We start from the raw sequence: 26,071 nt of genomic DNA, 5'->3' as shown, positions 1-26,071 counted from the left end.
GGTCAGGCACAGGATAGAGGGAAATGCTAAACAAGAGAAGTCCCAACCAAAACCACACACGGCTTCCCTCACTGTCTGGTTAGTTTGCTTCGGTCTCCGTGATGGGAATTAGACAATCTCTTTAACAACTCAGAAGCCACTGTAAAAATAGAAAATTCTTGCTTCCTGTCATGACCGAATATTAAACACAGCGCACACCTAATGACTCTACCCCTCCCCAGGGAAGAAGCTTTAGGAACAATAAAATCCCAGCCGACTTGCAGTGTTTGGGTTTGGAGGTCTCATTATGGGCTTACTGATCCAACACAATTTACAAGCTCAATGGACTCCACTCGAAGTGGAAACGGCCAGCCCGGAGTTATAAACAGAACACCTACAGTGAAGCCAGCACTTCATTCTTCATCGGGGAAGGAGAAGAAGAAAGGGGGGACTGAGGAGAAAGGCATAGGGTCCAAGCTGCTCATGGGAAAGTTTCTGACTGCCTGTGTGGGAATCAAAGGTAGACGCCCCACTAGACATGCGAGGCGAGGGAGCCTAAAACCAAAGGCAGGAAGTAAAAAGAAAGGTGAACAAAAGAAAAAGAGGGAGATGGGGATAAGGGTGGGGTGGCAGATATCTGCCACCTCTTTTTTTTTTTTTTTTTTTTTTTTCTAAATAGGTTGACTGGACATGAAACCAAACTTTCAAAGTTAAGTTTCTTTTTTTCGGGTTCACTAAATTACCTGGATATATGTCTCAGTGTGGTTATCCTTCACCTCGTGACTCAACATCTGGATGATAAAATGCATTAGCCACTCTACATTTACTTGGGCAAGCATCAAGTGGACTGTTAGCGTTAAATCGAAGCAAAGTCTGGCTCTTGTTCAAACGTCAGCCAAGACCAAGCCGGGAGAGGGGAGCTTCCCCTTTACCTCTAACTTCGCGCAATTTATCACTTGGGCCTAAACAATCCCACATGTTGGAGGCGCTGAGGAGGGAGACTTTGGGAACGCTGAACAAAGGCTTTCAGGGAAGTCAGAATGAAAGTGAGCAGGAGACAGACAGTGGACACTAAGCACAAGCAATAGGGGAGGCGACAAGTCCATAAAACAGGGTCTAGACAGAGCATGAGACCAAGGCACTGAGAGGTGACAAAAAGAGAGAGAGAAGGAGAGAAGAGACAGAAACCTGAGGAGGGGGTTCTGGGCAGAAAAACTGGCAAAGACGAGGGGACCAAAAAAAAATAATGCCGGTATTTCTGCTCACTTAACAGCGGTCCAAATGAATCTCCTAAGTGTGAATCCACTTCCACGTAGACCAGAAAAGGATTTGTACCCCATGAAGTAGGAAAGGAAAAACAACAACACTAAAAGGGAAGAAAGGAGGGCTTGCTAATTGGCTCTGGGGCCAGTGGCTCAGGGGCTTTCACACATCATCTCTCTGCCCAGCCTGAGGCAGCCCCGGCTTCTCTATTCTTCAGATAAGAAACCAGGATTCAGAGAGGGTTTTCAGATAAAATACAGGATGGCCCCGTCAAACTGACGACAAATAATTTTTTCAGTATAAGTATATCCCAAATATTGTATGGGAAAGGCTTCTCCTGAAAAATGTATTTGTTGTTTATCAGGAATTCATATTTAACTGGAACACACTTATACTAAAAAGAATTATTCGTGTTTATGTGATATTTAAATTTAACTGGGCATCCTATAATTTTATTTGCCAGATCCATGAGAATGAATGAATGGGTGAATGTATGCATGCATGGGCCAAGACCAGTCAAACCCAGATCTGAAGCCAGATTTTACTACAGTCATTATCACACTACAGGAAGAACAGCCACTTCAAGGACTCAACCCACATGTCATAAATCTGTGTGCAATGTACACCCTTACTTCTGAAGTAAGACAAAGCCTTTCCACAGGAGAAACTGGCTGTGTACAAAAGTGCAGCTTACTGTGAAGTAAAAGCCTATCAGCGTGACCCCTGGCACAGGCAGCAGTCCCGTCAGAAGTTCAACCCTGGCCAGGTAGCTCAGTTGGTTTGAGCTTTGTCCCCACACACCAAGATTATGGGTTCAATCCCCTGTCAGGGCACATGCAAGAATCAACCAATGGCTCTAGCCAGTTTGGCTCAGTGAATAGAGTGTCGGCCCACGGAGTGAAGGGTCCTGGGTTCAATCCCGGCCCTGGTCAGGACTCATGTGGGAGAGAAACATCTCACATCGATGTTTCTTTCTCTGTCTCTCCCCCTCCCTTCCACTCTGTCTAAAAATCAATTGCAAACTATCCTCAGGTAAGGATTAGCAAAACAAACAAGGATTAATGAATGAATGCATAAATTCATTTGGAACAACAAATCTATGTTTCTCTCTCTCCTTTCCTGTCTCTGTCTCTAAAAATCAATAAAAAAGAGGAGGGGAAGCTTTGCAATTCAGCAACAACATATTCGATGTGACTGCTACCTTTTATCCTGCCCCTTACCTGCATAGACCATCTTAGTTTTGTCCTGGGAACTAGAGATCTTGTTTCTAATCCCATTTGGGTCTTTGACATGACCCCTCTTCAACTGTGTGTTCTCACCTGAAATGTGGGTTGACAGCCCCACTGGATAACTAAAATGCGTCCTGTGCATAGCTTTAAATTAATCAGGAAAATGTCCCATGCAATTGTCCCATGCAAACAAACAAAAAAGATATCCTTTTGTCTCCATAGCGACCCACCTCAAGGCTTCACTGGAGGGATTACGTGTGGGTAACAGCATTCAGAGGTACAGTGGCCCTGAACATACCGCCCTTTTGTGAGTTCTCTTTTTTAAAAGTCCTGGCATCCTATAGGCCATAAAATACGGAGGTGTTAACCTCACAGAGCTGGCCTGAACCCAGTGGTTCCATCCCTGCAAATTCTTCCATTCCTGCCATCATATCAGTGGGATTAGGAATTTCTCCCTTATTTCCTTCCCCAAAGCTCCTGTTATGTGGGAGCATTTGCAGCCTTTCTCCCCACGTCTGGCTTCCTGGTGGTCTTGAGGGATCTGGGAAAGTTTGCCTTCACTGAAGACTGAGTTTAGAACCAAACTTCGTGGAGGACATTCATTTAATAGATTACCTGGTCCAGACTGATGAAATGCTGACTTCTTGTAGATTTGGGTCTGGTCTGCCTGACTTGCTTTGAACCTCTTTGTCACCCAACCACTTTCCTCTCTAATCAAATGCTCCTTCAGATTGCAATTCTAGATAAATGTGAAGAACAAAGCAACAAAGAACTATTCTTACAATCAAGACATAATCTAGTCAAGTTTTAGTGGGTAGAACCCTAAATCTATAAGTCATCTCTGAATAACTTGGGATATGTGTCCTATTTCCCAACCACTTGTCTTTTAGCCTCTTGGCCAAGTCAAAAATAAGCCTAGAAGAACTTATCCATCCCCGTTTACTCAAATAGATATAGAAAGAAAATAACTGTTCTAGAAGGTTCTCTCTGATGAACACATAGTCTTATCAATCTTTCCCAAGCTCTGTGTCTTCTGTTCCCCAGAAAGCCAGCCACATAATTCTGGAAAGAGTTACCTTTCCCAGAAACAAATATCTACTTCTTATTTCCAGCATAGCACAATTTCAGAGCACTGTTCTTACTCTCCTCTTGACTAGTCCACTTCCTGGCAAATCTGCTATTTAATCACATCACACAATTTTATTAGGAAGAAGCTGGAAGTTGAAGCATACCATCATCTGTTCTGAGTAATCCCATACATCCAGTTGGCCCTCTGATTTTCATTGGGAATTAATCCAGAGAAATAAACACAAGCATTCTGAATGAGAGAATGCTAGAAAAAGTGAACCAGTTTTGGTCTTTTCTCTTTTCTTTTTTTTTTAAAGAACTACTTGTAAATCCAAGAACTACTTGGATTTTGCCCTCTGAGTTTCTCCTTTCTCATAAACATCCAGGCTACTAAAAAATTCACAGATTGCCAGATGGTACAACAGCAGTTCTTTGCAAAGGATCTGAGCTTTCCAGTGAACAAAGGACGCGTACTCATGGGGACAAGTGGCAACATCAGCAAAAGCTTTAGAGTGGTGAGTGTATTAGAGGAAGGAAGTGGGCTATGGAGAAGTGAGAAAATGGGCCTTTCACCTCCAGCAACTGGTATTTGGCCGGGAAAACATCCCAACCACTGGTGGTGGTAGGAAAGGACATATTCAAAAGAAGTTAAAAGAAACTAGTTCAGAAACTGGGATATTTTTATAGGAAGTCACAAAATTTGAAGTCTGTACCCATCTTCCCAGTTCCTGGTAGTATAGGGTGATGAAAATAATGTCCAAATTTTGGCAGATAAACTGATAAATTCCCAAAAGTGCCAAGAAAAAAAAAAGCATTCATGAACTATTGTAACATCTTCCTAATAGGTTCCTCTAATTCTGTTCTCCATTTTCCAATTCATCCTCAAAGTTCTCTCTCCAAAATACTGACCTGACCATGAAATTTCACTACTCAAAACCCTTTGATGTCTCCCCATCACAAACAAAACAAGGTCAAAATGCTTTTGTATGGGCATGTAAAGTCTTCCAAAATCAGAATCCAGATAATCTTTCCAACTTCTATTCCCCCTTCACACATATCCATGCACTTCTAAAACTGCAAGCAGATTTAGAAAATCCTTTCCTTTCCACATGCATTTTCCTCCACACCTTCCTGCTCCTAGAATGCCCTTTGACCTCAGCTGTGTATGTCCAAGTTACAGCCATCACCCTATACACCTCTTCTTAGATTAAAAGCATCTGCCCACTTCAGATCTTCCAGAATTTTTCTCTTTACTTCTTTTATGACACATTTTACAGTGCATTGCACTTATTTTGGCATACCCTCTGGTTTTCCAACTGAACTATAAGCTCTTGATGAGAAAGCTTTGTGCCTATTCAATCTTATTATCTCTAAGAGCACCTTGCAAAGTCCATAACATAATAGGTCCTCAGTAAATACTGAGTGCCTGGCTAGTGTGGCTCAGGGGTTGAGCATCAACCCAGGAACCAGGAGGTCATGGTTTGATTCCCCATCAGTGCACATGCCCAGGTTTCGGGCTCCATCCCCAGTAGGGGATGTGCAGGAGGCAGCCAATCGATGTTTCTTTCTCATCATTGATGTTTCTTTCTCTCTTTTCTCCTTCCTCTTTCTGAAATCAATTTAAAAAAGAAAACATATAAAAAATTAATATTGAGTGACTAAATAGATTCATTCTGCCTTCCAACCCTAAATATCTGTTCTTGGCGTTATTTTATACCTACCTGCCACTGGGGAGTATGATCCCAAGCAGTTGTCAAAAACAAGTAGTTATAGCCTTAGCCGGTGCTCAGTGGTTAGAGCATCAGCCCTTGGACTGAAGGGTAGCAAGTTCTATTCCAGTCAAGGGCATACCTTGGTTGCACGCTCGATCCCTGGTCAGGGCTTATGCATGAAACAACCAATCTATGTGTCTCCCTACATCAATGTTTCTCTCTGTCTCTCCCCCTCCATTCCACTCTCTCTAAAAATCATCTAAAAATCATTGGGGAAAAAATATCCTTGGGTGAGGATTAACAACAATGACAACAAAAAACAAAACAAGTAGTTACAGAAAAGGTCCTATATGAACTGGCAAAGGACTCAGTTATCCAAACTCTTTGATGCTTGGCAGTCTGAGATTAATCTGCCAACTTTTATTTTCTGAGTACCTGTAATTACCCAAGCCACTGGGCAGACACTGGGGGAGATACAGAATAATAATTGTTATGATTTTTTGAAAGCATCTATTCCATCATGCACTATGTGGGCACCTTACATACCTTAAAGTATTGCTATAACAACTCAACATTATCACATAGCTAATAAATATTAGAGTCCATTTAAATGACATGTAGTATCAAACATTCAAGAATTACAATATAGTTGGGAATGTAAGGCAAGTCCAAATAAGTAAAAACAAACAAACAAAACTAATACCCATACATCCTAATCAGAGCAAGCACATGTGACAAGCATCAAGTGAAAAGACTTTGGCTACAAAAATAGATATCTTGCCCTGGCCAGATGACTCAGTTGGTTGGAGCATCATCTCATTCACCAAAAGGTTGTGGGTTTGATTCCTGGTCAGGGCACATACCTAGGTTGTGGGTTTGATCCCTGATCAGGACGTGTATGAGAGCCAACCGATCACTGTTTCTCTCTCACATTGATGTTTCTCTCTCTTGCTCCCTTCCTCTCTGTCTAAAAATCAATTTAAAAAAAACATATCCTCGGGTTAAGATTTTAAAAAAACACTAATGTTTTTTTTTAAAAAAATGAATATCTTTGAGAAGATAAAATCAGAATGAGGTCTTTAAAAAGGGATATGAGATATACTGGCAGAGAGTTTGGGTTGGATATTCCAGCTAGAAATAAATGGTGTGTACAAAGAGAGAGAAGATGAAATATTCAAGTTCTGTTTAATCGAACAAACATTTTGATTCTATTTGGATTCACAGAGAAGAACTAGAAAGCTGGAACCTGTCTATGGTCCACTTACCTAGTCTTCAGAACTCTTATCACAGTTTGTAAAAACATATTTCTTTGTATGATTTTTTTAAGTTGTCAACTCCATAGGAATAGGAGCCATACCTGTTCTGTTCCCTGGCTGTCTGTCAGTAGCAGGAGTTCAGAAATATTTGCTTAATAACTGAACACAGAAAAAAAATTACTAAATCGATGAATGATGGTGTGAACCAATGTATAGATGACTAAGTTAGTTTGTTTCAAATCCAAAAGCTCTGTGAGTTTAGGAAGACTGGTTCAGTAGAGTAACTGTAATTCTTAACAACTAACCCAACCACAGAAGTGAACATCAGAACTTATCAGCACCACCTCTTTAATCAGAAAAAAGGAGAGTCCTTTTCTCAAAGGAGTTCCATCTTGTTTTGACCACTAGGCTCAGGCTGTCACCCAGTGAAGTACTTCAACCCAAAGGGACATTATTTTCTTCACCAGCAAGTAGAAGAGTCCTTTCTCCTATACCCGTGTCTCCTTGAAATGACTAAGAAACTAGCATAGGTTTTACCAGAAAAGAAAGGAAAGAGAATATGAAAGAATGATGCATTCACTTTGGATAGATAATTTGTGTTTTCAGTGAGAAAATCTAAACCTTCCCTATGGGAATGGAATTTTCACTAAAAAAGAAAACAGAAAAGAAAGGAAATTGCCTGGGGCCAGGCTTTTGTAGACTCTTCACAGCACTAGGCTCCCCTTCACTGAAGATGGGGAGTCTGGGCAGAGGAGGCACATATTAATAGGTTCCGTAAATTATTGATGAGCAAGGATGATGAATTAGCATGCCTGACACCCAAACCTGGGCCTTCAGCTAGAATCAGAGAATTTAGAGCTGGAAAGTAGTGCTAAGATCACCCATTAATCCAAAGCACTTCATTTGTAGACAGGGAATCGGAGGGCCCATGAGGCAGCTCCCACCTGTGCAGCATTAGGAGCTAGTTAGTGAATGATCTGAGGCCAGGGCAGGTGTCTTGAACCTAGTCCAGGGCCATTTCTACTACACCGTGATGCCTCTCTGTCACACTGGGAACTGATATTTCAACTGTCACACAGCTGAATGTGGCTTGTACAGTCTCAGAGTAAATGACACTCTAGGGACAAATGGCACACACCACTTCCCAAATAACAGACCCCTCTCTCATGTTCCTATCGGAAGTTCTTCTAGCCAGTGGTCGGCAAACTCACTAGTCAACAGAGCCAAATATCAACAGTACAACGATTGAAATTTCTTTTGAGAGCCAAATTTTTTAAAGTTAAACTTCTTCTAATGCCACTTCTTCAAAATAGACTCGCCCAGGCCGTGGTATTTTGTGGAAGAGCCATACTCAAGGGGCCAAAGATCCGCATGTGGCTCACGAGCCGCAGTTTGCCGACCACAGTTCTAGACCATGCTCACCAGGTCTTGCCCTTCTTCAACAACTCTACATTCTGGAAAGCTTTTTCTTCTCTGCAACTTCCACCCATTGGCTACACTCCAATTTCACCACTGAAACTGGCCATGTGACTTTGGCCAAATTACCTAACTCCTTGAGACTTATTTTTTCCTCTGTAAAATTGAGAATTTTCTCAACCATTGAAGATTAATTAAGATTATCTCATACAAATTACTTATCACAATGCCCAGCATACAATAAATGTCAATTAAAATGTTAGGTAAATGTTGAGTACTGGTCTTATCCATCCTCCTCAGAGATAGAATTCTTCGTTCAGGAGATGTCATTACTAATATATCTGACTTGTCCATTTCCGGGGAAAGGGAATGAATAGGAATGAAAACCAGCCTGAGTGGCCTACAATGGCAGGAATCTGCTGGGCTTTGTGGACATAAATCTCACCACGACCTTGGTACTATCCAAATACTGCTTCGATGCTGAAAGAGACAGTGGGGTTACAAGCAGAATTTATGCCACAAATCAAGAACAGATTAATGTAGATTTCATTTGATAAATTAACAAAAAGAAAAACGCCAGTGTTCAGGATTAATGCATGGAAAGTCAGTCAGGGTTTTACTCCGCACAGTTATCTTCTAGAATTTCCCATCGCACAAATAACTCTTCCTGGGGTTAAGTGACACACTGGAGAGAGGAATGACCCAGAAGGAAGAGGATTCAAGCCCGCAGGACAAGGTAGTTGGTGAAGCAGAGAAAGGCAGGAAGAGGATGAGCTAGATGGCAGGGGAACATACACAAAAAGCCTGGACCAGAGGGGAAAGCATCAGGTGGAGATGCCTACCAACATGACAGCAGGAGAAAACGTCATCTAAAAAAAGAGTCATACCCATTAGGACGGCAACTATCCTATCTAATAAAAGAGTAATATGCAGATTGACCATCACTCCAACACACAAGATGGCTGCCCCCATGTGGTCAAAGATGGCTGCCCCCATGTGGACACAAGATGGCCAGCAGGAGAGGGCAGTTGGGAGGGACCAGGCCTGCAAGGGAGGGCAGTTGGGGGCGATCAAGCCTGCAGGGGAGGGCAGTTAGGGGTGACCAGGCCAGCAGAGGAGGGAAGTTGGGGGCAAACAGGCTGGCAGGGGATCAGTTAGACATCAATCAGGCTGGCAGGGGAGTGGTTAGGGGGTGATCAGGCTGGCAGGCAGAAGCGGTTAGGGGCAATCAGGAAGGCAGGTAGGCGAGCAGTTGGGAGCCAGCAGTCCTGGATTGTGAGAGGGATGTCTGACTGCCCGTTTAGGCCCGATCCCACTGGACCTAAATGGGCAGTCGGACATCCCTCGAGGGGTCCCAGATTGGAGAGGGTGCAAGCTGGGCTGGGGGACACCCCCGCCCCCCGTGCACGAATTTCGTGCACCGGGCCTCTAGTAAAAAATAAACAACAACAACCTAAAAACAGGAAAATAGCAAGTAATGTGGATCTGTAGAGGAATTAGAACCTGCACTGTTGGTGAGAATATAAAATGGTGTAGCCACAATGGAAACAGTATGGCAGTGGCAGTTCCTCAGACCACCATATGATCCAACAATTCCACTTCTGGGCATATACAAAAAAAAAATTGAAAGCAGAGAGACATTTGTCTACCCATGCTCATAGCAACATTATTCACAGTGGCCAAATTCTGACCCATGCTACAACATGGAGGAACCTTGGAGGAGATGATGCTAAGTGAAATAAGCCTGTCATAAGAGGACAAATACTACATGGCTCCATTTACATGTGATATTTAGAGGAGTCAAATTCACAGAAGCTGAAAGTAGAATGGTGGTTGCCAGAGGCTGGGAAGAAGGGGGAAGGAGGAGCTGTGGTTTAATGGTGACAGAGTTTCAGTTTTGCAAGATGAAGAGAATAGAGATGGATGGATGGTGGTGGTTGCACCACAATGTGCATATATTTAATAGCTCTGAACTGAACACTTGGTTAAGATGGCCAATTTTATGTTGTGTGTATTTTACCACAATTAATTTTTTCAAAAGAGGAAGATAATATCAGGAAAACCCCTCATGGGCAACTAAACACCGAACATTTCTGAGTAAACCTTTTGAATGAGAGTTATTCTGTTGTTTATTTGGCTTCTTGAAAAAGAAAATGAACAAAAACACATCAGTACTTAAAATGGCCCCCATGGGAGCAGAGCTTAGAAATATAGGAGACCCATGTCCCAAGGCAAAAGACTGGGATATGTAACATGTGAAAAATAGGTTGGAACTACTCTTTTAATAGAAAATATACTACCACTGTGCACATGGGCAGGGGTAGCCTTCAAAGATTCAAAAAGAAATACTGTCCTCCCTGCCCATCTGACTTGTAATGGGGCTGCAAGTACAGAAACCATAAGAACTTTTTCCCACCTCACATCAATGAGACTGTCCCTACAGTCCTCTTCCCAGGGACCACCAGATTTTCCTAGTCCCGGAGAGTCTGTAGAGATGCAGAAGATTCCAGAGAGAGAAGAGGGTTTGAGCTAGTACAACCCATGAAAAAAAAGGTTGAATTAGAGCTTCCCTCTGAAACCACAAAATGTAAATCAGTGTGAGCCTTTTGTAAAATTTACCACACACAGGTCTTTATGGGTAAGATTTAGGTGGATGACCACAGTAAGGATTCTGTTTTCATTGTTGTTTTTGTTTTGGTCTGTTCTATTTTGTTGAGTTTTCTCCAGATAGGGACTTTGGAATTTTACACTAAAAGTTAATAAGTCCTCCCCCCCTTTATGCACACACATATCCTATATAATAAAAGGGTAGTATGCAAATTGACCCTAACGGAAGAATGAATAGAAAGACCGCTGGACCAGTCACTATGAGGCACACTGACCACCTCTTGGTCCCTTTCCCTGGCTGGCAGGCTCCAATCGCTTGATGGCCAGCCACTGCGGGGGAGGGGCCAGCAAGCGGTCGGGAACAGCCAACCTCTTGGTCCCTTCCCCCCGGCCATCAGGCACCAATCACCCAATGGTGAAGGGGGAACCAGGGGTGGATGGCGGCAGGGGGAGGGCAGCTGCGAGCAGCTGGGGAAGATGGCCCTGATCGCAGGCCAGGCCTAGGGACAGTACCCACACACGAATTTTGTGCACCGGGCCTCTGGTTTATGTAGAAGAAAGACTCTGCTCGAGGCTATGATTCACAGCAAGTGCTGCTGGCCTGGCTTTTGGGAGAGGGGTGTGGCTGCCCAAGAATTCACAAAAGCACGCTGAAAAGACAACTGAAATTTAAATTTATGTTTTTAGAGAGATCAGTCAGGGAGTAATTTAGTGGGGAAAAAGAATTCCCAGTCTGGGGCTAAGTCTTAGGAAAGGGAGAACTACATCTCTATGGGGGCATCCTATTGTAAAATCCAATAATATTCAATTAAGGGGCCACACGGTAGCAAAAGCTATTTTTTTTTAATATTTCAAGCAGCCTGTTAGAAACTGACTATCTGCTCAGGATGTGGTCACACAGGCTAAGTGAAAGGTCAAGTTGTTTTCTGGCTGAGCTGGAAGTCTATCATGTCAGTGGGTAACATGACATATCATGTCTCACCAGGACCAACAACTCTGGTCGGTCATTGATGAGATCAAGGGCATTTCTGGGATGAGATTCTTCCTTCCCATTCTAGTACATGTCTTTGATTAATAAAAATGGATTTACAACTAAATTAGCACTTGCTAACTGCAGTTTGGCAGGCAAAATTTTGCAAAACTCCGGATTCACCAAGGGAAAAAAATAAAGAAGTCTTGGGTGATGAAAAGTTGGGGAACCACTCTTGAGCCTTCTCATCCCCTCCCCCAAACAGGCACAATTCTGGGGAATAAAGTTCCCTGGGGCCAGAGTGGAGCGTGCCTGTTGTGTGCGAAAACTCAGGGAGAGACAGTGTAAATTAACTGCATCTGGCCAGACTGAGCCAGGAGGGGGAGGAGATAATTAGCTGGCATTGTAGGAACAAGGGCAAAGAAGAGAGTCCTATGTTTACTCAGAGAAAACCCAAAATAGACTACTTTGCACCCATTGGGTGTTCATGGGTGATCTTGACATCTCCAAGTCAGTAGGCGTTGAACCCAGGGACCGGCTGCACAGCTCAGCCAAAGCTCTGATGATACCCATCCCTCCTTCAACAAATGGAAACCGGGCTGCGTCCACTTTTGCTTCCACAAATGAAGGGAAGAAGGCTAAGGCACACCGCAAAGACATTCAACAGCAATAAAACAAGATTCTGGTGAAGGAAGACCCTCTTCCAACAAAAGACCTACAATGAGCAAAACAAATAAATGCGTCTGTTTATGATAAAATGCTTTCTCTAAAAACCTGGTACTGGTCAATTTACAGTACCCTTTCGTATGTTATGTGTGGACACAAACCATTTCGGAAGTAACACATATTTCAAGTGATGCCGAGACGTCACTGGGCTGTTTTATTGTGCGTAGGACAGTAAAAGTAAGTGCCACAGTCACATAAAGCTCCATAATACAGCAGCCAAAATGCAGTTTCCACCTCCTCAGAAGAATTTAAGGCATTCTCGCACCAACAACAAAGGCACCAAATATGAAAATATTTTCTCCCATAAATGCAAAAAGACTACTTTTTTTTGTATCTGTAACATGTGTATTGCATAGGGAGAAAACACAGCATATTCAGCTTTATCCGTGAGTACAGGTCTATGTTGTTTCTTGCAGGAAGAGCTGCTGCTAAGCTCAGAGTCATTAGGATGTGTGCTTACGAGATGCAAGATGCAGGTGAGCATTTACAGGTTTGCCAATATTTCTAAAGCTGATCTAAGGGGTGTTTATTGCAAGAAAAGATGTAACAATGAGGAGGAGGTTACAGTGCCTTCCTAAAAGGACAGCAAAAGTTCGTGGAAAAGACTACATGAAGATTAGAAAGCTCTGGGTACATGCTGGAAGGACTGGATCTGTGTCCAGGCTGCTCTTATATCCTTCAAACTCCCCCAGAGGATCCCAAGGCCATCCTGGGAAGCTGGGAATGGACGTCCCATGCAATCAGCACACCCAACTCACATAAGTTTGGACAGAGAGGGCTGGGAGAAGGTGCCTGTGGCGGTGAGAGGAGGTAAGGACAACTGTTTCTTTAGAGCCAGCTCTGCTCCAACCAGCTGTGCGAACATGGGCAAGACATGTCACCATTCCTGGGTTCAGTCTCTTCCTCTAGCAAATGGGAAAGATGGCTGACTCCAAAGAGCTCTTACAACTCTTTAAATGTAAGCTTCTATGCACTTTCAGGAAAAAAAAAAAATCTATACAGCTCCTTAATATTGGTCTCACCTGAACCTCCTAAGATGGCAGTGACCATACACATCTGGCAAACATTTTGAGCCTGCCTGTCATCCTCTCCCAAGCATCTCAGAGAAGACTGCAGAACCGTCATGGCTCTTCAGTGGCCTTCTGAAGCCTACAGAAGCAGGCAGTACCCTCCAACTGTTCTCCCACTGTACCATTAAAGAACAGAAGTGCCGAGTGCTTTGTCCAAGGTCAGCCGCTAGGACAGAATCAGAACTCCAGCCCCCTCGTTCCTAGGACTATGCTATACTTTCCACGAAGAAACCAAGCTGGGTTTCTGGGAAGAATGCCAGAGGTTCCATTCTCCCAACTGAGGATTCACTGGGATATTGGAATAACAACTTTGGAGACTGTGGTCTCTCCAATCCATTTCAGGACCTGGCTAGAAACACGAAAACCCAAAGAAAGAAGCAATAGGGAATTATTCCGTTTTTTAATGAAAGAGAAAAAATTAGGGGTGGGAATATGGGATTTCTTAAAAATTACATGATTGCTGGAAGTTAATTTGGTATTTCTTCATTGGTTTATAAGTTCTGTTTCCAATCACAAAAACAGACAGCTGAGGATGCCTAACTCACATTTCAATGAATTAGCATCTTGTCCCAGAGAATCTTATCCACTCTGAATATAACACGGGACCCAGAATGCAATCCTCTGTGGTAGAAAGGAATCTCCCTCAACGCAATAGAGAGCTTGTCATAATCCCCTAAACCGTAATCTAAACTGGAAGTCGTCAAGCCCAGCAGCAATCACTGAGAACCATACAGGGGTTGCCACTTCACTTGGGATACATTGCCTCCTTCAGCAAACTGATTGAAGTCCTGCCCTGCCAGACAGGAGAGATGGCATCTCCTACCATCCACGCCCTCCCTAGTAGGCTGAAGCAAATGCACCTGGGAAAGAATCCAGGTAGACTTAGAGACATAAGTTCAAAAAGGAAGGTTCTGACTTCTTCCAAGAAAGGCCAACCAGAACAAGAAAATGCATGTTGAACTAGCGTTCATGCCTTGAAGGTAACATGAAACCAACCTTACAGCAAAGCCCAAGTGATCAGTGCTCAGCGTTGAGATTCATAAAGGAAATGATTTTTTTTTTAAAAATCACTTTTTCCCCCTACCTGTCGATGATGACAGGGTCTGAAGGAGTCTCATTTCGGTTTCCACAGCTTTTCTTTTCACAGCATCGACTGTAGATGGGGAAGGAACCAGAAAAGTAAAAGAAATTTGTTAAAATCAATAAAAAGCAATAAGCACACAATGTAGGAACGTTCACAAAAATTAGTATGTCCTGGGTAGCCTCTTCACTCTCAGCTGCTTGAGAGCAGAATTTATGGCCATGTTTAAAAACAACAGTGAACTTGAAGCCCAGAGATACTCATTAAATTCTCACTCTGTGACTTATAAACCGGGTAATTCTTAGCAAATCACAATTTTCCCAAGAATCGTTTTTGTAATCTGAACCATGGACAGCTGGATTTAAAAATCTATAAGGTTATTTCCAGCTCAGTGTTGAATGATTTTAATGACTATATATTTTAGATCTTTGTGTCTTAACAAATATTTAGAGAAAGAAGGGAAAGGAAAATGTATAAAATAGCTACCTGGATTTTTACCAGCCTTATTTACATAACATCTTTCTCCAGAAAGCTCAGTGTACTTTATAAACATTTATGCCTTCATCCATTTCCATCTTTTTCTAAATATGAAGGAGGAAGAGCAGAACTACGGCATGTGTTTTAAAATAGGAAGAGAATGAGGCAGGGAGCTGTAAAGTTATAGCTCCAATCCTTTTCACCAAGTCATGGAACAGAAATGGGACTGGATGTACAGTTCCCATCTTGAAAACACGCCCTCCCAAAACTTGCACCTGCTGGATGATGCTGGAGAATGCACAGGAGAAAGAAGAGGTCCTAGTACAATTGCAATAGGTAGGAAGTACTCAGAAGGTCCTTTGACTTTGCAGAAGTAAAGCACTCCAATCTAAGGGCCCTGCAGGGGAGAGCTAGACAAATGTAAAAAGGGCGAAGGCGGCTTGGTGGTGGAGAAGCAATGGAACACCACCTCCTTGAGTTGCCCTAGTGTGCTTGTCAGGACCACAGACTTCTGAATACCTCTCAGCTCACTCCAGCACATGGCCCAGCACTGACTATCACCCTGACAGGGCTTATATGAAAAGCATTATCGCCCTGACCAGTTTGGCTCAGTGGATAGAGCGTCAGCCTGCGGACTCAAGGGTCCCAGGTTCGATTCCAGTCAAGGGCATGTACCTTGGTTGTGGGCACATACCCAGTAGGGGGTGTGCAGGAGGCAGCTGATGGGTGTTTCTCTCTCATCCATGTTTCTAACTCTCTCTCCCTCTCCCTTCCTCTCTGTAAAAAATCAATAAAATATAGTTTTTTAAGAAAAGAAAAGCATTATCGTCCCCACTGGTTGGAGACTATGTCTAATAAGCCTTAGCAATAATAAAATTACGTAAGTGCAGTCCTTCCCCTGATAGTTTCTCTGTAGCTTAAGGTTGGTATGGCCCAATAGAAAAAATGTTAACGTGGGAATCAGGGCTCTGGCGCTTAACCCAACTCTGTCCCAAACCAGCTGCCTGAATTTAGTCTAATCTCTTTAAACCCTCTGGGGTTTGCCTCCCTATATATAAAATTAAAATGTTGGGCTAGATTATGTCCAGAGTTCCTTCTAGTATAAGAAGTCCAGGAGGCTATGGGATTCCCTGAGCACCCTCCAAAAGTGATGACAGGGTAAGGAAAAGAGGGAAGCCATGTGGCAGCAGGAACTCAAAGGCCTAGCACAGCCCAGGGATAAATTTACTTTCTGGTTCTCTGCAGTGCTTTCACCATCTCGGATCCTCCACAGAATTACAAACAAACAAACAAACAAACAACTACTTTACAACTTTTTAAATCCATCTCTCTCGGGCAGGGGCATGCAGATTATTTAGTGAATAATTTTACCATTCTCAAAAAGTAGAATATACTTGAAAGATGCCAAAAAAAAATAACTTTCACTAAATGGGCGCAATGAGGTTTTAAGAAATGTAATCACATTAGTCAGAAGTAAAAGAAAAAAGTGTCTCAACTTTCTTAAATACCAGAGCTGGCCCCTGGGAATTTCGGAAACAATATTTTGCCTTTGAAATTATGTTAGGTCTCAACTTTTAAAATTTCAGTCCATCCCAAGATTAACACCAACTAAAAATGCTGACCAGCTGCTCTTCCCCCCCCCCCCCGCCCCGCCCAGAGCTTGTGTCTTTCTTCCCAGCTCCTGCCCCCACCCATTTCTGTCCCCCACCTCTCCTTCTGCAAAGGGGATTCTATCAATGGAATACCTTTGCAGTTCAGGCAAACCTTTTTCCTTAGCCACACAATTTCAAAAGCCCCATCCATGCTAGTTACCTAAAGCCTTCTACCTCGACCCCCCTTTGACATCACCAGCATGTCAACCTAACCCAAATGTGTGTTTGATGCCGTGCACAATTTAATTCCAAGAGCGCACGCTGCTAGAACGTGCCAATCTGTTTAGTTTGAGAGGGGATGATTTCGAGGAGGCTGAGTAAGTTTGCAAAATTGCTCAGCTGAATTCAGCTGCTTTCCATGGGGAGTTTCTCTGGAGGAAAAGAAAACAGATAAAAATGTAAGCCTGGTGCCAGTGTAATACAATGTGGGGATTCGGCTCGGGGAAGGAAATGATATTTAAAGAAAATGCAGAGAGATTTCAGGACCCAATCTTCTCTTTTCCAACAGTCACATATTTAAGTATAATCTCTAATGTTAATAGCACAGAAAAGATGTAGAAGGCAGTTACTTGGCTGTTGCACTATAAAAATAAAGGTATAAAAATAATAGGAGTGGACTGTATTTGCCCCATTAGAGCCCTTCTTAGAATTTCTCCGGGTTAGCCAAAGCTAATTTTCTTTTTCTTTCCTTTTTTAAAGAAAAAATTCTCATCAAGATGTCCTAGTTATTCTTCATTTGGCTGCTTAAATGGCATTCGGTCGTCACGCCAGAATATTAAGATAAGCAAAGGGGAGTGGAGAGTGGAGGACATTCATGAACCACATTCCCCACACAATCACTCTGGGCCCAGGTGAGTGGATAGTTGAGAGAAGGAACTGGGTCCCTGAATTGCACAGATAACAAACTTCAAGTTCAGCTTCTTTAGCCAAAGAGGCTGCTAGGGTTATTTCCCAGCAAGCAAGTCTGTAAGTCTGAAGTTCTTGTTCAGTGAACAAGACTGTAAAAAAAAAAAAAAAAAAAAGAAAAGAAAGAAAGAAAGAAAGAAAGAAAAAAGAAAAGGAAGAGAAGAGGGGGGGAATTGAACAAAGAGAAGAGGGAACTGAACTTGGCCCTAGGTTAAGAATGTGGTCCTGCCAAGACCGGTTTGGCTCAGTGGATAGAGCGTCGCCTGCGGACTCGGGGGTCCCAGGTTCGATTCTGGTCAAGGGCATGTACCTTGGTTGCGGGCACATCCCCAGTGGGGAGTGTGCAGGAGGCAGCTGATCGATGTTTCTCTCTCATCGATGTTTCTAACTCTCTATCCCTCTCTCTTCCTCTCTGTAAAAAATCAATAAAATATATTAAAAAAAAAAAAAAGAATGTGGTCCTAACTACCACGGAGAGGCTCAGAAGTGCCCCTTTTTCCTAATGAATAAAAATGAAAGCTCTTCCTCTAGTCCTCTGTTTGGCTTGGCTTGGTTTATTTTGTTCTAGCACTTATTTGGAGAACCTTTTACCTGAAATACTCTCAATTCGTTAACAGGCCTCTTGCATCCTCCCTATCTTTTCATGGAATCTTGAGAGGGAAAGAGAAAAAAAACAAAACAAACAAACAAAAACAAGTTGGGGATAGGGGTTGGGGGAAATGAGAAATGTTATCCCAATCCTGAATCTTCCCTGAATTTTTCAGGAAAGGGGAAAGAAAGGGGGAGGGGGAGGGCCGGAGGAGAAAAGGCCCGGCCGTGGACACAGGGTGTCCAGTCAGCCAAACTCCTGCTCAAGACAAGTGGATGTGCCCTTTCCCCTCCGAAATGGTTTTTAAAATTCAACCCTCAACTTTCAAAAATCTGTCTCTAATTTCAAACTCAAATAAGCGCACAGCATGGTGGCTTTTGTTTTGTTTTCTTCTCCCCAACTCCTCCCTGCGATTGCATAACAAAAGTGTCTAAATTCACACCATCTGGCCGATAAAGACACTGGCCCCACTGGCCGGCTGGCCCATCTGATTAGGGCCCTGTCTAGCCTGCGCCTTGTGGCGAAAAGTCACAGCTGTGGGGTTTGCTCGCACTCAATACAACTCTGTTATTAGCCAGCTGTAGGCCTGGAGACGACTTCTGTTCAAATTATAATATCTTTTAACCCTCTGAGCATCTGAGGGCAGGGGTGGCTGGCAGCGACATAACAACTAGATTTCTCTTCGCTAATAATTGTCAAAATGGACTAAAGCAGGGAAGAAGGGGGCAGAAACAGTTGGAGAAGGGAGAAAAAGTTATTCTTAACGATATCAATATCGTTTCCTTCCTCAAAGCTAAACGCTCATGTACGAGCTTTTTTTTTGACTACAGATTACAGAACATAAAACCATGCAGGGAAATTCCCAGGTAAACCCCAAAACACTCACCCCACAAATGAAACCGGGTGCCCGAACCATTGAGAACGGGGCATCTGAATCACCCCTCAGTCACTGACTGCTATAACTGACTCTTAAAATGTGGGAGAAGGAACTTTTTTCTCCCTAACTGCAGAATCAGTCAGCTCAGACTGACACATTTTTTACTACCCCGGTTCGTCTACACATACACACACACACACACACCCCAGAAACAGTACCCATCCAATGGATCATTTATTTACCCATTAATTAATATTTGCTTTAAATTCTAGTTAGGAAAGAAAGTAGCGAGCATCTCTTCCCAGGTCTCAAATACAGAGAAGTTACAGTACATTAAATTTTTATATTGTGTTACTAATGCAGACTAAACTAGAGGCTTTAAAAATTGATGCTGCTACTTAAACAGCATAAAATGAGGAGGATTTGATTGGGCTTAAAAATAAAAATGTCAGCTTTAAATACCACTGGATGGGGCGTGCAAGTATTCTTTAAAATGAGAGGTATAATTCATCAGACAACGGGCCAATTTGGGGCTTCCTTTTCTTTTAAGAAGATAATCTCTCCAAACAAAGACATTTAAAAGTAGAGAGAGAAATTAAAAAGCACCCGTCAATTAGCCACCTGAATCAGTGTTCTGACTAGTTAGTCTAGTTATTACATGCAAGTTCATCTTGCAATTGTATTTTCTTTCTAAATGGATCTAGGAAGGGGCCCTGGGGTGACGAAGTGGGTATCTGCTTACTCCAACGCCCTGTGCCTCACCCAGCTACCCAGGCAAGGAAGCCAGGACCCCTCCGCTCTGGCAGAGCTCAACCTTGCATTTGGCAAAGTTTGTTTTTCTAATACTTGGTCAAAACCAAAACAAACATGTCAAATTGTTATGTTTCTTCCTGGCTTGGGGTGTGAGGGAGACAGCGCTGCCAGAAGCTGACCGTAAAACAGTCCGGGCTGCATCAGCCACGGCCTCCAATTACCCCAAACTGGCAGGTCTGGAAGCTGGAAGACCTTTACAGAAGCAAGCGCGCGGCGAGGAAGCATTGAGGCTTTCTCTCCGATCAGAAATTTTGGAGGAAGAAAACAACGTGTGTGTAACCAACATTTACATTTTCAGAGTAAAATCACCACCTCTTCCCAGAGTTTCCTTTTGATGGAAAACTCTCCTTGGCTAAGGGATCCCCAACACCTGAAAAAAAAACTAGGAACTCAATAAACATTTGTTAAAAGAAAAAGCGTGTGGATGAATTTCTTCTAATTGTTTTATTTTCTTCTCATCAAGCAGAAGAAAGACTCAAAATGGAATGGATCCGTCTCTGCAAGAAGATGGGGAAAGGTGCAGAAATTCCAGCACACAACTTAGCCGTGAGAAATTCCTCTCACAACTTAGCCAGGAGAACCCAGCTGTTGCTCCAAACCCAGCTCTCCTGGATGGGGTCCTCTCCCACCCCTCCCATCACGGGTGGTGAACCCCTCCGATCTTTCTCCCCATGGCTCCTCCTCACCTAAGAAACTCCTCGGACGTGAGAAATCGCTGGAGAAGCAACATCATGGAAGAAGAAAACGCTTTGGCATCATATACATGTGCCTCAGGCGGGATGCCCCTGCTTTGATCTTGAACGTGTGACCCCTACTTGGAAATCTACCCCCGAGCTTGCCAGACCGGTGGGAGTGAGCCTGGTGTATGGAAGTCCCCATTCCAAACTTGGCTGGGGGCTGCCCACGCCTCCCTGAGCTGCCCCGACTGCTGGACAACAGAAACTGTCCAGGGCGGAGGGAGAAAACTTCCCAGACGCCTGGGGACGGAATCCTGCGTGGTTCTGGTGTCCTTTCCGAGATGCTCTGAGAATCTGGCCTTCAGTAAAGAGAAGTTCTAGTGACTCAGCCTCCCTCCCTGCGCACCATCACTCCTGCACATCGTGGTGGGGGCGTCCCTGAACGCAACGGCCCGCTCCCCTGCCCAGCGTGCTGGCCAAGCCCGCGGGACAAAGCAGCTCTTACCTGCACATGACTTCGTGTGTCAGGAGAACTCGGCACATTTCCGGATTCTTATTTTGTCCCTCGTAAGCTATGGGCTGCGAAGGAGGCAAAGGCAAGAAGGGAAGGTGTGAGGGGAGTGAGGAAACAAGGAAAAGGGGACTTGAGAGCCAGCACAGAATCCGTCTCCCTCTCTCTCTGCCCCCCACTTCATTAGGTGTGCCCACTGGAAGCACAGACCCCAAGCTGTGGCCTGACTAACGCAAGCGAAATAATCAGAGACAAGTTTGCCCCGCGAGAACGTATTTCTTGCAAAAGGCAATGTTTGGGGAACCGAATCTCCCAATAATTGCTTTCTCCCTTCACCACCCTGCTCACTTCCCCACCCAGAAAGAAACAGAACCTCTGAGGAGAGAGGGGGAACTTTTTGTTCATAGTGAACAAGGTGCGAGTTGATGTTCAAGGGCATGTGAAGTCTGACCCAGGAACTGGTGGAGGGTGGGGGCAGGTCAGGGAAAGGTGGGGGGAGGTCGGAGGGGGCCCTGCAGAGGAGGAGCCCAGTGGACTGCGGGGCTCACCTGCTTCGTGACCGAGTCAATGAGCCTGACGTACAGGTCCTGCTCCGTGCGGACACCTGTGGGGAGGCGAGGGGCACACGGTAAGGGCCCGGAGCTTCTCCTGGGGAACCCCCAATGGTCCCTGCTGTGGGCCCAGGCCCAGGAAGCCGCCCAGGGCTGCCCGCAGGCTGAAAGGTCCTGGGGGCAAAGACCACCCTCCACCCCCACCCTCCCCGCCCCCAGGGCCCTGACCAAGCCTCCCCAAACCCTGCTCTCCCGAGACCCGAGACTGCCTGCAAGCCACCTGGACAAAGGTCAACTGCTTTCCTTGCAGGGGCCTGTGTGGCACCTGGACACAGAGGGAGGGGGGCGCTCACCGTTGCTGTAGAGGAGCTGTAACTTGTAGTGGGTGCCATTGTTGGTCTTCTCGTTGCCTTGTTCCTGCAAAGACAGGCGGTGCTGGGATCCCTTGCTTTGGAGCCCCCGGATGAGGGAAAGAGGAGAGAGCTCGTCCCTAGGCCGCCTCCCGCAGCCTTTCACCCCTCCACCAGGCCGCTTTGACGGACTCCAGCCCAGCCCCGGGTCAAAGGGCAGGAGCTTCTGCTGAAGGACCACCGCCAAACCTTGCCAAGGCTCCGCCACCTGGCCACTTGACCCTCTCCAAGCCTCTGTCTCTCTCCCTTAGAAATATCCTCAGGAGTGCGACCCTCTGAGGCCCAACCAGTCCCCACCCAGCCCACCCAGCTGCCCCGAGGAAGTTGCAAGTTCTCTTAGCCGAAAGGGGAAGGGGCCTGTCCTATGTAAGAGCTACCTTGGCCCTGCCCCACAGGCCCAGCGCCTCCGGCCAGAGCTGCAGGGACTGGCCAGGCGCAGGAGGGACCTCTGGGGCGCCTGCTGAAGCTCCCATCGTGCAGCTGAGGAGACCGCGGCTCCGAGGGCCAGAGACTTTCCCTGCGTCTCACCTGGGCTTCCTCTGAGATCCAAGGCAGTCCCCAGCCCGGCCCGGGCGGGGAGCGGTGCGCGGGGAGCGAGAGTGGGAGAGCAGTGGCAGCGAGGGGGGCCGGCCGCTCTGGGTTCCACCTGGTACCCACCCGCTCGGCGGGCGCCAGCAGGTGTAGCATCACCAACATCCCCCGGAGCAGGCAGCGGGGCCGGGGATACCTTTAAACTGCCCTCTCCTGGGAGGGGGCGCTGGCTGCGGTCTGTGCAGCACCAGGTTCTGCTCGTGCCCCGGAGCCACCAGCCCCGCAGCCGGCAGCGCACCGGCGGCGGCGGGGCGCGAGGTGTGGGGAAAGCGACTGATGGAGAGGCTGCGAGGGAGAAGCCCCGCTTTCTCGTCCCTGACGCCGTGACAGATGGAATCCTAGCGCTTGGCCAGGAGGCGGCGACCGGGCCGGCGGGGAAGGGGCCTCCGCTTACCTTGTCGTTCTCCACGAAGTCCACGAAGGCCGTGCGCTCGATCTCCACCGGCTGCCCCTGCCGGTCGTAGAGCGCCAGCACGAAGTGGAAGAAGTTGGACTTCCGCAGGTTGGAGGGCGGCTGCTTCTCAAAGTGCGCGCGGGACAGGGCGACTCCGCTGCGGGGAGGCACGCGGGACGGGACGGCGGGCGCGGGAGGAGAGAAGGACACGAGGTTACCGACACGGCCGCGGCTCAGGGGCAGGGCCCAGGTCAAGAGTTCGGGGCCCTCAGCCCTCTTTTCAAATCAAGAGGAAGGAGACTCTTGGGAGGAGTCGCAGGGGCTGAGCGCGGGCCGGGGCGCACTGTCCGGCCTCTTGGGGAGCCCGGAGGAGCCCCGCGGCGGGCCGAGGCCGGCGGGCCCCCAGGCGGGCCCCACTCTGGTCCTGCCCGGCCGCCCTCATCTATCTCATCCGGTGGCGGGGGCCGCCGAATGGGTCAAACGTCGGAGCTGGGCCCAGGGTTTGGGGAAAAAGCGCCTCCTTACTTTGGAAGACGTGACCCTTTTCCGTTATCTTTTCTAGAGCTACCTGTGCGAGTGCTACCGCCCATCACACACACACACACACACACACACACACACACACACACACACGCCAGCGCTCTCGGAAAGGCTGGTGAGAACCCTCAGGCAGCCCAGAGCCCACGCCTGGGTCCGACAGGGAGCGGCCTCGCCTCCTGTCTCCCTCGCTCTTCCGAAAAGCTGCCAAGCACCGGGGCCGGGCGGGATCCCCGAAGTCAGCCCTAAGGAGCGCGGGCCACCGGAACGACCTGATCCCGGGGACCCGCCTCCCAAACCGCTAAGCTTGGAGGAGCCAGAAGGTGAGGACGGGGTCAGACAAAGTCCTCGCCTGGGGCCCAGGGCAGCCCCGTTCCGGCCGCGTGTGCGGGCGGCGCCAGCCAAACCCGCGGACCGCGAAACCCTTGTTGGGGGACCCGAGGGGCTCCCCGGAGGGCACTGAGCGTGTGCACACACCTCCCTGCCGACCTGCGCCGGCCCAGAACGCACTGGCCGCCGGATAACATTCATCGGGAGCCGGGCCGCGCGCAGACGGCTGCCACGGCCCCGCGGCGCTGGGCTCGGCGGGCCTCCTGCCCCCGGGCGCGAGCAAGTCTCCCCCTTTTGAAGGGCGGAACACTTCCCCGGGATGCCCCGCTCCGGCTGCCCGCTCCCATTTCAGTAAGTGTTTGATCCGAGGACAGGAGGAAGGTAGGGTGGTGTCTTTAAGGAGCTGGACTAAGGACGCACGGCTGTGCGGAGCTGCCTGCTTTCCCTAGGCCCGCGGCCCCGCGAGCCCAGACGGCGGCGGCGGCGGAGAGCGGGGGCCGGGGGCCGCGGGCTTGGACGCGAGGGAGGGAGCCGCCTCCGCCCCGGCTCCGGAGCAGAGCGGAGCGAGCGTTGCTTCCTCTCCTCCCGGGGCGGCAGCTGGTTCGCTCTACCCGGGACACCTGGAGACGTGGCCTGCTAAGCAAGGAGGAATTTCTAGGCGACACGTCGGGACTTAGACGGGGTGGCCAGGAGAGTGGATGGGGAGGCTGGAGTCGTGGGAAGAAGGTCGTGGGCTCCTTGGCGTAAGGTGTCTTTCTCTTGCAGACAAGGACGTGGGGACCACAAATTCCGGCGCAGCAGGGATGATGAGGGAGGGGGACCGGAATGTCTTCCCGGGGTGGCACTCCGGCCCAGGCGTTCACCATCTCAGCACGCGGACGCTTAGAAACTCTCAGCTCCTGGGACCAGCAACACTAGAGGTTGGCGATGCCCAGCGTCGGCGGCCAGCTCCTCTCCTCGCCTTCCTTCTCCAGCAGCGGCTCCTTCTACGGTTACTCCTTCGCCTTTTTCTCTCGGATTTCTTCTTTCCCCTCGCCCCGCCTCGATACTTCTGGCCCACCGTTCTATCTCTGCGCCCGGACCCTCCAGCCAGCACCCCCGCCCAGAGCTGCGAGCCGCTTTGCCTTCCCGGGAAGCTGATCCGGTCTGTCCGGCTCCTCTCGCCACCGCCGCCATCTGCCCGCTGGGCTCCCGGCCTCCCGGAATCGCCGGGCAAGAGGCGGCAGAAGAGGCGCCTCCAGGAATCGCCGGGCAAGAGGCGGCAGGAGAGGCGCTCGCAGGCGGCTGTGCGGAACCGGCATCCGCGGGGAAGCCGGCTCTCCCGCGGCCGTCCCTGCCAGCTCCGGTCCTCGAGCTCCACTCCAGACCGGGCGGCCCCTCCTCGCGGGGCTAGGGAGCGAGCTGCGAGGCGTAGGATGCTACTTGGTTATTTCTCCTCCCAAAGCGTGGGGAAGGAGTGGGGGAGAAACACCACGACCCAGAGGCGGTTCAGAAACCCCGGTATTCGCTGCGGGGTAAGTGTTCCCCAGACTGCAGCGACCTGCGTGCCCCAGGGCGAGCCCAAGCGCGCGGGGCCAGGGCGACAGATGCGGGGGAGAGAGAAAGAGACGGGGCGAGCGAGCGAGCGGGAGGAGGGGGGGACGGAGAAACACAGAGACGGTGGGAGAGCAAACGAGCTAGAGACTTGGAGAGCATAATAGTTGTGCGACCGTCTGGTTACCTCTGCGCCGCGACGTTGGCGTCCACCACGCCGACATTCCGGACCCAGGACCTGACCGAATCCATCTCGGCGCTCAGCGATTTCTCTTTCAGAGCTGGCCCTCTTCCTAAAGTCTCTTGAATCCCAAACATTTAAAAAGTGTGATCTGTCTCTTTAAAAATAAGAGTTACCACACTGTCCTTCCTGCTCCCGACGTTGCCACCAAACGGTTTCCTCCAAAGCAATCCAAAAAAAAAAGGGGGGGACCAAGTACTGAAGTTTGAGTCTCTCTTGGAAAAAAAAAAAAAAAAGATAACCCGTCCTTGGCTTCACGCGTGAGGTGCGGATTGGTGCAGTTAAAGTTTGGGTTTTATCCTCCACAAGTTCAGATCTGCCACCTCGGGTCCTCTGTCCTAGGTCGCTCGCATCCTTCCAGCGGCAGCGCTGCCTCCAGAAAGTGATCGCAATTTAGAAGCATCACCTGTTCTGGGAGAAACAGGAGGAGATTGATGACTGCCTAATCTCTCCCTTTCCTCCTGGTCCCCCACCCTCCCGGCTCCCCCCCCACCGCTGCAATTTAGAAAAGAAAAAAAAAAATTCCCAACGGGATCAGTTGTAAAAAGAAGGGGAAGACCCGGAGCGGAGAGGAGGCGGTGGCTGCGAGCACCTCGGAGCCGGGC

General features: G+C 47.6%; 1 protein-coding gene across 1 annotated transcript in view; it reads right to left on the bottom strand.

Annotated features, from left to right (window-relative positions):
- Positions 1 to 25,543, bottom strand: part of EBF2 (EBF transcription factor 2) — a gene marked incomplete at both ends in the record, with an annotated part of 200,516 nt that extends 174,973 nt beyond the window's left edge. Inside the window, 6 exons of the mRNA XM_079770420.1 lie at positions 14,381 to 14,449; positions 20,874 to 20,947; positions 21,428 to 21,483; positions 21,784 to 21,847; positions 22,826 to 22,982; positions 25,413 to 25,543. Of these exons, the coding sequence (XP_079626546.1) occupies positions 14,381 to 14,449; positions 20,874 to 20,947; positions 21,428 to 21,483; positions 21,784 to 21,847; positions 22,826 to 22,982; positions 25,413 to 25,543 (551 nt within the window). The remainder of the gene's footprint in view (positions 1 to 14,380; positions 14,450 to 20,873; positions 20,948 to 21,427; positions 21,484 to 21,783; positions 21,848 to 22,825; positions 22,983 to 25,412) is intronic.
- Between the last annotated feature and the right edge of the window lie 528 nt (positions 25,544 to 26,071).

The sequence above is a fragment of the Cnephaeus nilssonii genome (genome assembly GCF_951640355.1).
Source record: "Cnephaeus nilssonii genome assembly, chromosome: 5".
Lineage (NCBI taxonomy): Eukaryota > Metazoa > Chordata > Mammalia > Chiroptera > Vespertilionidae > Cnephaeus > Cnephaeus nilssonii.
Note: the sequence above shows the minus strand (reverse complement) of the source record. Positions and strands in the feature narration are given on the sequence as shown.